The 12,875-nt window shown below is 42.9% G+C and overlaps 1 protein-coding gene across 4 annotated transcripts in view; it reads right to left on the bottom strand.

The window, feature by feature from the left end:
* Positions 1-12,875, bottom strand: part of LOC115416812 (homeobox-containing protein 1-like) — a 53,261-nt gene that overhangs the window by 17,308 nt on the left and 23,078 nt on the right. For all 4 annotated transcript variants that reach the window (XM_030130695.1, XM_030130694.1, XM_030130693.1 and 1 more), the window contains exons 3-4: positions 9,959-10,044; positions 1,434-1,544 (exon numbers count right to left, since the gene is read on the bottom strand). In XM_030130695.1, the coding sequence (XP_029986555.1) occupies positions 1,434-1,544; positions 9,959-10,044 (197 nt within the window). The remainder of the gene's footprint in view (positions 1-1,433; positions 1,545-9,958; positions 10,045-12,875) is intronic.

Raw genomic sequence — 12,875 nt, 5'->3', positions numbered from 1 at the left:
TTTCAGCTGCACTAAAACCACATACCACCACTAGGGTGCGCCAAAACACATGCACCACTGTGGAAAATATGAACTAAATGAAATATGGACTGGAGGACAACACACACCAGGACTGGAACTTCCACTGAAATAAATGAATAAGTACATACGTACATACGTACATACGTACATACGTACATACATACATACATACATACATACATAAATGTGGACACCCTGGATACCCCCCCAGCCCCTTACAAGGTTCTAATAATTTTGGATTTTTCATTCTACTTTAGTTTTATTTAGTTTGGACTTTTTTTCTCTAATTCAGTTCGTTTTAATTTGTTTTTAGAGCAGGTTTAATAGTTTTTATTACTTTTCATTATTCTCTAAATGCTTAGTTGTAGTTCAGTTGTAGTTCAGTTGTAGTTCAGTTGTAGCTGTAGTTTAGTTGTAGTTTAGTTGTAGTTTAGTTGTAGTTCAGTTGTAGTTGTAGTTTAGTTGTAGTTTAGTTGTAGTTCAGTTGTAGTTGTAGTTTAGTTGTAGTTTAGTTGTAGTTCAGTTGTAGTTCAGTTGTAGTTGTAGTTTAGTTGTAGTTCAGTTGTAGTTGTAGTTTAGTTGTAGTTCAGTTGTAGTTCAGTTGTAGTTCAGTGGTCTCTTTTCTCTTCTTCTCTGTGCTCCTATTCAAATCAATCCCAGACAGGACTCTGCTGCTTTAGTCTCCATGTTTCCAGGTAGAGTGGGGACCAGAAGACGACTGGAAACCACAAGTGAACACAAGTGACGGAGCAAAAAGTGTCGTATGGAGACAGCACAGAAAACTGAGAGAGACAAAGAAATCCATTTAACATCAATCTGACATTGACAAAGACCAAAACCAAGGGAATTGGATCCAGAATTTTTATCCGTTTTAGTTAGTTTAGTAAACACACAATACAGTTTCAGTTAGTTATGGGTTTTTTCTTTTAATTATAGTTTTTATTTATTTCAGTTAATGAAAATGTTTTTTCAATTCAAGTTTTGGTCATTTGGTTTGTTTTGGTCAATGATAATAACCTTGACCCCTTTACCCACTTGTTCAGACTGAATCTGTGAGTGCACAGTGCAGTTGAATCCTTCCTAAACCTGTGCAGGTGTACTCCTCTGCCCTGGTACATGGACCTGAGCCTTTACTCTGTCTTACTCCATCTCAGTGCACCACAGACACTAACTCCTTCTGCTTATCTCATTACCAGTCTGACAGGAAGCTGCAGGCACACAGCTGGGTTCATACTGGGTTTCCTTGCTTCTCAGCTGAATTCCTGCTGAGACTAATGAGACAAACTCCGCTGCTACCTTTGCATCCAGGTTTCCTTCTGCTCAGCTCCTCCCCCTCTGGTCAAAGCCACCACGTTAAAGGTGACATGTTTGATGACGGCGTGCTGCAGGGTTTGTGGTGTGTACAGGTGTACCTGGTGTGGTTTTCTCCAGCGTATACCAGCGGTAGAAGGCCCTCTTCTTCTGCTCGCTCAGGTCGGAGCCGTGCTGCAGCAGCCAATGGGAGATCCTGCTCTGGCTGATGCCTGGAAAAGCACACACACATGGAATAGATGAGTTTCATGTGACGTATGCATACATTCAGTCTTGGAAGCAGAAGTCACGCCAAGTTCGTAGCATGTTAAAGGATGGACCTGCTAAACTCCTGTTAAAGGATGGACCCGCTAAACTCCTGTTAAAGGATGGACCCGCTAAACTCCTGTTAAAGGATGGACCTGTTAAACTCCTGTTAAAGGATGGACCCGCTAAACTCCTGTTAAAGGATGGACCCGCTAAACTCCTGTTAAAGGATGGACCTGTTAAACTCCTGTTAAAGGATGGACCCGCTAAACTCCTGTTAAAGGATGGACCCGCTAAACTCCTGTTAAAGGATGGACCTGTTAAACTCCTGTTAAAGGATGGACCCGCTAAACTCCTGTTAAAGGATGGACCCGCTAAACTCCTGTTAAAGGATGGACCCGCTAAACTCCTGTTAAAGGATGGACCCGCTAAACTCCTGTTAAAGGATGGACCCGCTAAACTCCTGTTAAAGGATGGACCCGCTAAACTCCTGTTAAAGGATGGACCCGCTAAACTCCTGTTAAAGGATGGACCTGTTAAACTCCTGTTAAAGGATGGACCCGCTAAACTCCTGTTAAAGGATGGACCTGTTAAACTCCTGTTAAAGGATGGACCCGCTAAACTCCTGTTAAAGGATGGACCCGCTAAACTCCTGTTAAAGGATGGACCTGTTAAACTCCTGGGCTTATTCCTTCTCTTTCACCAGTACCAGTTCTGCATACAGACCGCTGGGTTCCACTGGTGTCAGCGCTGGTTCTGTTTAGAGTTATTACCACGGTTAGCCTAGCTTCTCAGTATAGTTAGCCTAGCTTCTCAGTACAGTTAGCCTAGCTTCTCAGAATAGTTAGCCTAGCTTCTCAGTATAGTTAGCCTAGCTTCTCAGTACAGTTAGCCTGCGTGCCTGTAGCCTTAGCGGTGTGTAAAAACAGAACAGTCCTCATGTGGTCCGGTGCTGCAGACCCTTTAAACCTCCAGGAGGACTTCCCCTGGACCATCACCTACAGACACAGTGCTTGTGGATCTACCTGCTCCCTTTGAGTTTCCTCAGCTGGGTGAGGCAGATGGAAGTGGGCGGAGCAACGGCAGGAGACACCGCTGACTTCAGCTGGAGCTGGTGACAATACTGCCCCCCCGTCTGTGCCGGTCTGCTTTAACTATGGGACAGCCTTCCACATGAGGTCCAGTCACATGATGAAGATGGGAGGGGCTTTTGGACACAGACAGTTCATGGACTGTTTTACAGTGAACATATGGGCTGGTTCACCAGTTCAGGGCTGAGCCTGCAGGTGTACGGCTGATGTGAGCCGGCTGGAGCTGGGAACACTGGTTTGACCTTCCAGTTGAGTGCATCACTGTTGGTAGTGAACATGTGAACTCATCTATTAGAACAGTGTTCTGCATCCAGCACCGACACAATCTGTAGACAAGACTTAGAAGAAGAATGAGGACAGGAGAGGCACAGGGGGACAGCACAGTGGGACAGTGTTTGGTCTCTTTTTGCTCTGAAGGCTGTGCAAAGAGTCTCCGAAGCCGTTTGTTTACATACATGGACCTAGCCCGACACACACACCCGACTAATGAGTCGAGTGTGTGTCTTGACCTCCGCCGAACCCCTGAGACTGACTCACCGAACCCCTAGGGTTCGATCGAACCCAGGTTAAGAACCACTGTGCTAGGAAAATGAAAGATCCAGCCACTGTGGCTACATTAGTAGAAATGAGTGTAGCCACAAACAGCCACAGCCAGTCTGGGTCCAGTCTGGGTCCGGTTTGGGTCTGGTCTGGGTCCAGTCTGGGTCCAGTCAGGTCCAGTCGGGTCCGGTCTGGGTCCAGTCAGGGTCCGGTTTGAGTCTGGTCTGGGTCCAGTCTGGGTCCAGTCAGGTCCAGTCGGGTCCGGTCTGGGTCCAGTCTGGGTCCGGTTTGAGTCCGGTCTGGGTCCAGTCAGGTCCAGTCAGGTCCGGTCTGGGTCCAGTCTGGGTCCGGTCTGGGTCCAGTCTGGGTCCAGTCTGGGTCCAGTCTGGGTCCAGTCTTTTTCCTGCATTCTGCTGCATTTTGAGCTAAAAAATCTGTTCAATCGGGCTTCAGTTTCACACAAAACAAAATCATAAAAAAATTAACTGAAGTCAACATTTTCATCTAAACTATTTTTATTTCCAATCTAATGTATAACAAAACAATAAATGATAGACTTATAAATACAATTATTCTGATGTTCATGAGATTCAATATGAGATTCAATATAAAATAAATTTATCTGAGACATGATTTATCATAAAGTCAGTTGGTAATTAAATATGAACAGATATGGACTCTGGAAATTATTTTATTTAGACTAGAAAGTCCTCCTGCCCAGACTAGAATGGACATGGACTGATTACTCATTTAAACTTAGAAATCAGATAACTGACTTCTTTTCAACTCTTTGACAGTGGACAGATCCATAGGTTGTCATTAGTCTGACATTTAAGATGATAAGTCGGCCGTTTTAATTCAGTCTTTTGTATATTTGTTATATCTCAAACCATACAAAGGATGCAAGTCTAAAATAAACATACACCCTACACATTAAATGACAGAAACAGAAATCACACATTTAAACCATTTAAAATTCAAAATCATGTATTAAACAATGATCGCAAAAAAACACACAAATTCAAACACACAGTTGCCCCCCCCCCCCAAAAGTCCAAACTCAACAAAATCCATCAACCAAATAAAATCAAACACAAAATCTCCACTTTAGGCTTTGGTTCAGTTTTTTTTTTTGAAGAAAAAGAAAAAAAATCCACTCCAGGTTTTCCACAGTTTCTCAGTATAAAAAAAAATGATTCAGTTCATCCACTAAATATAATTAAAAAAACAAGTGCACAGTTCAAATTCAGGATTTTAGAGAAAACAAACAAACAAAAAAAAAAGATTTCACTCCCGCCCCGTTTTCACTTCTGTCAGTCAGTCAGTCAGTCCAGTCAGTATGTAATCCGGTCCAGGTTTTGGCTGCAGGAGAACTGGTATGATGAGATGACCGGCTTCTGATGCAGATGAATGAGTGGACGGATGAACTAACAGATGAATGAGTGGACGGATGAACTAACAGATGAATGAGTGGATGGATGAACCAGTGGCAGAATGGAACAGTTGAATGTGTTCTGGGTCAGTGTGCTGGTGAACTGGACCCAGTCCTGGGTTTAACCCTCCGTACTGTCCTGTCTGTGAGCACTGGCTCTGACTCTTCTACCCTCTTGTGCCGTGCCAACTTCGTCCGACTGTGGAATGTGAATGTGCAGGGTATTTAAAAACTGCCGCCAACTGCGGGCAAATCAGGTGACGATGATGTGGCGATGCTTTCCAGGGTGTGCTTTGAGGGGTGTGTGTGTGTGTGTGTGTGTGTGTGTGTATGTGTGTGTGTGTGTGTGTGTGTGTGTATGTAGGTGTGTGTGTATGTGTGTGTGTGTGTGTGTGTGTGTATGTGTGTGTATGTATGTGTGTGTATGTATGTGTATGTGTAGGGGTGTGTATGTGTGTGTGTATGTGTGTTTGTGTGTGTGTGTGTGTATGTGTGTGTGTGTGTATGTGTGTGTATGTGTAGGGGTGTGTATGTGTGTGTATGTGTAGGGGTGTGTATGTGTGTGTGTATGTGTGTATGTGTGTGTATGTGTAGGGGTGTGTATGTGTGTATGTGTGTGTGTATGTGTGTGTGTGTGTGTGTATGTGTGTGTATGTGTGTGTGTGTATGTGTATGTGTGTGTGTATGTGTGTGTGTGTGTGTATGTGTGTGTGTGTGTGTATGTGTAGGGGTGTGTATGTGTGTGTGCTTGGGGCAGATTAACCAAGTTGGCACAAGATACAAGTTGGCTGATCTGAATAAAAATACCTTGGCCACTGTGGCTACATGGGTTGAAAACAACTTTGCCAACCAGGAAAATGCATCGCCAATGGTGATGTGGCGATAGGCCTACGAAGGTGTACTTGTGCCGTCACTCACGTGTCAGCGGCTGCAGTCAGAGACAGGACCGAGCAGGAATCACATTCCAGGCTTTGGACGGAAAACTCAGCACTGATGCACGAAGACGTTTCAAAGCGCTTCAACATCATTATGCCCGGTGTGTGCAGGACGAAAACAAATAATGGGGGATAAGATTCTAATGTGATGTTCTGTATTTTTGTAACTTTTCTGATGGAAATGTAGCAAGAAATGACATACAGTATGTAGTCAGTGCATCTGGAACAGACTGGTGTTGAACCTGCACTAACAGGTCAAATCAGGTGGAGGAGTCCAGAAGAAGAACCTCCTTCCACATCCAGGAGCACAGATCCACATGGAAAACCTGCTGCATTATGGAACTGCTGTGGCGGTGGTGGTGGTGGGGGGGGGGGTCTTTAGAACCCTGGCTCATACTTCACCATCAGCTCCATAATTATGTGGATAATTACTCATCTGATGTGAGAACATTTATCAAGGAACGCACAGAAAAACAGCAAAGATGAGGCTTTACAAATGAGACAGTGTAAGCCGTCCAATCCCAGTTAGGCCTTTGTGTCGTCTCTGTCTTCTTTCTGTCTTTTTTGTCTTTTCTGTGTCTTCTTTGTACCTTTTTTCTGTCTTTTTTCTGTCTTTTTGGTGTCTTTTTTGGTGTCTTTTTTCTCTTTTTTGTCTCTTCTTTGTGTCATTTTTCTTTCTTTTTATGTGTCTTTTTTCTGTCTTTTTTTTGTGTCTTCTTTGTGTCTTTTTTCTGTCTTTGGTGTCTTTTTTTGTGTCTTCTTTGTGTCTTTTTTGTGTCTTCTTTGTGTCTTTTTTCTGTCTTTTTGGTGTCTTTTTTCTGTCTTCTTTGTGTCTTTTTGGTGTCTTTTTTTCTGTCTTTTTTGTGTCTTCTTTGTGTCTTTTTTCTGTCTTTGGTGTCTTTTTTCTGTCTTTTCTGTGTCTTCTTTGTGTCTTTTTGGTGTCTTTTTGGTGTCTTTCTTTGTCTTCTTTGTGTCTTTTTGGTGTCTTTTTTTGTCTTTTTTTGCATCTTTTTTGTGTCTTCTTTGTGTCTTTTTGGTATCTTTTTTCTGTCTTTTTTTGTATCTTTTTTGTATCTTCTTTGTGTCGTTAAAAGCCTTCATTTGTCTCCACATAATGAGCAGATGTTTTACATCAGTTCATGGAACAGAAGGCAGAGTCAATGTGACAGTATGTGTGCACGTCCAGGAGGTGGAAATACACTGTATAATAATAGGTGCAATAGTGACCCTTCCATCGTGCAATATTTCTTTTTTAATTTTACTATTTATTCATTTATTTATTTATTTATTTTATTGCAGTTTTTAATATTTTATCATATACAGTACAGGCCAAAAGTTTGGACACACCTTCTCATTCTTTGCATTTTCTTTATTTTCATGACTATTTACATTGTAGATTCTCACTGAAGGCATCAAAACTATGAATGAACACATGTGGAATTATGTACTTAACAAAAAAGTGTGAAATAACTGAAAACATCTCTTATATTCTAGTTTCTTCAAAGTATCCACCCTTAGCTCTGATGACTGCTTTGCACACTCTTGCCATTCTCTTGATGAGCTTCCAGAGGTAGTCACCTGAAATGGTTTCCTAACAGTCTTGAAGAAGTTCCCACAGATGCTTAGCACTTGTTGGCCCTTTTGCCTTCACTCTGCGGTCCAGCTCACCCCAAACCATCTCGATCGGGTTCAGGTCCGGTGACTGTGGAGGCCAGGTCATCTGGCGCAGCACTCCATCACTCTCCTTCTTGGTCAGATATCCCTCACACAGCCTGGAGGTGTGTTTGGGGTCATTGTCCTGTTGAAACATAAATGATGGTCCAACTAAACGCAGACCGGATGGAATGGCATGTCACTTCAGGATGCTGTGGTAGCCATGCTGATTCAGGTTGCCTTCAATCTTGAATAAATCCCCAACAGCGTCACCAGCAAAGCACCCCCACACCATCACACCTCCCCCTCCATGCTTCACGGTGGGAACCAGGCATGTAGCATCCATCCGTTCACCTTTTCTGCGTCACACAAAGACACGGCGGTTGGATCCAAAGATCTGAAATTTGGACTCATCAGACCAAAGCACAGATTTCCACTGGTCTAATGTCCATTCCTTGGGTTTCTTGGCCCAAATAAATCTCTTGTGTTTGTTGCCTCTCCTGAGCAGTGGTTTCCTAGCAGCTGTTTGACCATGAAGGCCTGATTCACGCAGTCTCCTCTTAACAGTTGTTGTAGAGATGTGTCTGCTGCTAGAGCTCTGTGTGGTATTCATCTGGTCTCTAATCTGAGCTGCTGTTAATTTGCAATTTCTGAGGCTGGTGACTCAGATGAACTTATCTTCAGCATCAGAGGTGACTCTTGGTCTTCCTTTCCTGGGGCGGTCCTCATGTGAGCCAGTTTCGTTGGAGCGCTTGATGGTTTTTGCGACTGCACTTGGGGACACATTCAAAGTTTTTGAAATTTTCTAGACTGACTGACCTTCATTTCTTAAAGTAATGATGGCCACTCGTTTGTCTTTACTTAGCTGATTGGTTCTCGCCATAATATGCATTCTAACAGTTGTCCAATAGGGCTGTCAGCTGTGCATCAACCTGACTTCTGCACAACACAACTGATGGTCCCAACCCCATCAATAAGGCAAGAAATTCCACTAAGTAACCCTGACAAGGCACAGCTATGAAGTGGAAACCATTTCAGGTGACTACCTCTGGAAGCTCATCAAGAGAATGCCAAGGGTGTGCAAGGCAGTCATCAGAGCTAAGGGTGGATACTTTGAAGAAACTAGAATATAAGAGATGTTTTCAGTTATTTCACACTTTTTTGGTAAGTACATAATTCCACATGTGTTCATTCATAGTTTTGATGCCTTCAGTGAGAATCTACAATGAAAATAGTCATGAAAATAAAGAAAATGCGAAGAATGAGAAGGTGTGTCCAAACTTTTGGCCTGTACTGTATATATGGGTTGTTTTCAGTTGGTGTTTTTAGGATTTTTTTGTTTGATTTCATGTTGTGCATTTTGCTATTTCATTCTGTAACAGCATCTGGGATGTTTTTCTTCAATGACAATACATCTGAATCTGTATGGTGTGGTTTGATGGTGTCTGTGCCCCTCACCTGTGACCTAGGGATGTAACGATTCCTGGTATAACGATAAACTGCAGTAAAATTCCTGACAGTTAGTATTACTGTTTAAATTCTAATTATCATGAAAACTGTGTTTAATTATTGCACTAAGAAAACTAATGGTACTGAACATTTACTGGAGAAACAGAAGCATTCAGGTGCTGTCCATCCATCCATCCATCGTTCTATTGTTCTATCTTTTTATTGTTTTATTGTTCTATCATTCTATTGTTTTATCGTTCTATCGCTCAATCATCTATCTATCCATCTATCTATGGAAAATCTTCAAACAGTGTCCATATGGTTCCATCTTTAATGCACATTTGTATATTTGAATGTTTCTGCAACAGAAAGTACATTGTGGCTATTATTTAATTTTATTATTTAATTTTATTCATCCATCCATCCATTATCCACCGCTTATCTGGGGCCGGGTCGCGGGGGTAACAGTCTAAGCAGGGATGCCCAGACTTCCCTCTCCCCAGACTCCTCCTCCAGCTCTTCCGGGGGGACCCCGAGGCGTTCCCAGGCCAGCCCACAGACATAGTCTCTCCAACGTGTCCTGGGTCTTCCCCGAGGTCTCCTCCTGGTGGGACATGCCCGGAACACCTCCCCAGGGAGGCGTCCAGGAGGCATCTGAAACAGATGCCCGATCCACCTCAGCTGGTTCCTCTCGACGCGGAGGAGCAGCGGCTCTACTCCGAGCTCCTCCCTGGTGACTGAGCTCCTCCCCCTATCCCTAAGGGTGCGCCCAGCCACCCTGCGGAGGAAACTCATTTCGACCGCTTGTATCCGGGATCTTGTCCTTTCGGTCCTGACCCAAAGCTCATGACCATAGGTGAGGGTAGGAACGTAGATTGACCGGTAAATCGAGAGCTTCTCCTCTCGGCTCAGCTCCTTCTGAACCACAACCGACCGATACAGCGACTGCATCACTGCAGACGCTGCACTGATCCGTCTGTCAATCTGACGCTCCATCCTTCCCTCACTGTGAACCAGACCCCAAGATACTTGAACTCCTCCACTTGGGGCAAAGACTCCCCACCGACCCGGAGAGGGCAGACCACCTTTTCAATTTTATTTATTTATTTATTTTTCAAAATACAACTTGGTTGCATTAGTTCAGTGTGTGTATCAGTACTTTTGGAACATTTTGAGCACAATTTCAAACAATATCACGATAATAATAATACTGATAACTGTGGATAATTTTGGTCATAATAACCTGTGATATAAACCGTTCATGTGGTTCCATCCCTCACCTGTGACCTGAGCCACCACGGCCTGAGAAATCCTCCTGTTCCCCAGGAAAGCCTTGATCTCCTCCTTCACCATACTGCTGTCCCTCCTGTGGAAACACAAACACACACCAGTCAACAACACAACCACACAAAGATGAGCTCTGACACACAAAAGCAGCATGTGTACAAACACACACTAAAGCCTTCCACTGGTTCCTTGGATATCTGTGGGTGCGCTGTAATAACTGCAGCCTTTGTTTCAGGGCTCCTTTTAAATGTGTGTTTCTGCATTTTTGATGGAAGCATTTGTTCGTTTTTTCAAAGCTCTCACATAATCAACGTCGCATTTCAGACGAACACAAAGGAGGCCAGGATCTGGTGAATTCAAATCAACTCAGCTGTAATCACACGTTTGTTTTTTAATAAATGCATGTATGTGGCGGACGTGGCTTTGTGCCGTCTCAGTCCTCAGTGGATGAAGAACAAAAACAGAACAGGCCCAGACTGGAAGGAACAGAGGGAACATGTGCACGCAGTCACACAGTGGACCCACCCCGAGTCTGGCACCAGGCCACTGACACACATATATACACTACTATATATACATATACTGACAAACATACATACACTACTACATATACACATACTGACAAACATACATACACTACCACATATACACACTACTACATATACATATACTGACACACATATATACACTACTACATATACATATACTGACGAACATACAGTACAGGCCAAAAGTTTGGACACACCTTCTCATTCTTCGCATTTTCTTTATTTTCATGACTATTTCCATTGTAGATTCTCACTGAAGGCATCAAAACTATGAATGAACACATGTGGAATTATGTACTTACCAAAAAAGTGTGAAATAACTGAAAACATCTCTTATATTCTAGTTTCTTCAAAGTATCCACCCTTAGCTCTGATGACTGCCTTGCACACCCTTGGCATTCTCTTGATGAGCTTCCAGAGGTAGTCACCTGAAATGGTTTCCACTTCATAGCTGTGCCTTGTCAGGGTTACTTAGTGGAATTTCTTGCCTTATTGATGGGGTTGGGACCATCAGTTGTGTTGTGCAGAAGTCAGGTTGATGCACAGCTGACAGCCCTATTGGACAACTGTTAGAACGCATATTATGGCGAGAACCAATCAGCTAAGTAAAGACAAACGAGTGGCCATCATTACTTTAAGAAATGAAGGTCAGTCAGTCTAGAAAATTTCAAAAACTTTGAATGTGTCCCCAAGTGCAGTCGCAAAAACCATCAAGCGCTCCAACGAAACTGGCTCACATGAGGACCGCCCCAGGAAAGGAAGACCAAGAGTCACCTCTGATGCTGAAGATAAGTTCATCTGAGTCACCAGCCTCAGAAATTGCAAATTAACAGCAGCTCAGATTAGAGACCAGATGAATACCACACAGAGCTCTAGCAGCAGACACATCTCTACAACAACTGTTAAGAGGAGACTGCGTGAATCAGGCCTTCATGGTCAAACAGCTGCTAGGAAACCACTGCTCAGGAGAGGCAACAAACACAAGAGATTTATTTGGGCCAAGAAACCCAAGGAATGGACATTAGACCAGTGGAAATCTGTGCTTTGGTCTGATGAGTCCAAATTTCAGATCTTTGGATCCAACCGCCGTGTCTTTGTGTGACGCAGAAAAGGTGAACGGATGGATGCTACATGCCTGGTTCCCACCGTGAAGCATGGAGGGGGAGGTGTGATGGTGTGGGGGTGCTTTGCTGGTGACGCTGTTGGGGATTTATTCAAGATTGAAGGCAACCTGAATCAGCATGGCTACCACAGCATCCTGAAGTGACATGCCATTCCATCCGGTCTGCGTTTAGTTGGACCATCATTTATGTTTCAACAGGACAATGACCCCAAACACACCTCCAGGCTGTGTGAGGGATATTTGACCAAGACGGAGAGTGATGGAATGCTGCGCCAGATGACCTGGCCTCCACAGTCACCGGACCTGAACCCAATCGAGATGGTTTGGGGTGAGCTGGACCGCAGAGTGAAGGCAAAAGGGCCAACAAGTGCTAAGCATCTGTGGGAACTTCTTCAAGACTGTTAGGAAACCATTTCAGGTGACTACCTCTGGAAGCTCATCAAGAGAATGGCAAGAGTGTGCAAAGCAGTCATCAGAGCTAAGGGTGGCTACTTTGAAGAAACTAGAATATAAGAGATGTTTTCAGTTATTTCACACTTTTTTGTTAAGTACATAATTCCACATGTGTTCATTCATAGTTTTGATGCCTTCAGTGAGAATCTACAATGTAAATAGTCATGAAAATAAAGAAAATGCAAAGAATGAGAAGGTGTGTCCAAACTTTTGGCCTGTACTGTATATACACTACTACATATACATATACTGACGAACATATATACACTACTACATATACATATACTGACGAACATATATACACACACTACTACATATACATATACTGATGAACATACATACACTACTACATATACATATACTGACGAACATACATACACTACTACATATACATATACTGACGAACATACATACACTACTACATATACATATACTGACGAACATATATACACACACTACTACATATACATATACTGATGAACATACATACACTACTACATATACATATACTGACGAACATACATACACTACTACATAGACATATACTGACGAACACACATACACTACTACATATACATATACTGATGCATATGCAGTCACTACTACATATACAAATACTGATGCATATACAGTCACTACTATACATACAAATACTGATGCATATACAGTCAGTACTATACATACAAATACTGATGCATATACAGTCACTACTATACATACAAATACTGATGCATATACAGTCACTACTATACATACAAATACTGATGCATATACAGTCACTACTAT

Source organism: Sphaeramia orbicularis, unplaced genomic scaffold (assembly GCF_902148855.1).
Source record: "Sphaeramia orbicularis unplaced genomic scaffold, fSphaOr1.1, whole genome shotgun sequence".
Lineage (NCBI taxonomy): Eukaryota > Metazoa > Chordata > Actinopteri > Kurtiformes > Apogonidae > Sphaeramia > Sphaeramia orbicularis.
This window is presented reverse-complemented; position numbering and strand designations above follow the sequence as displayed.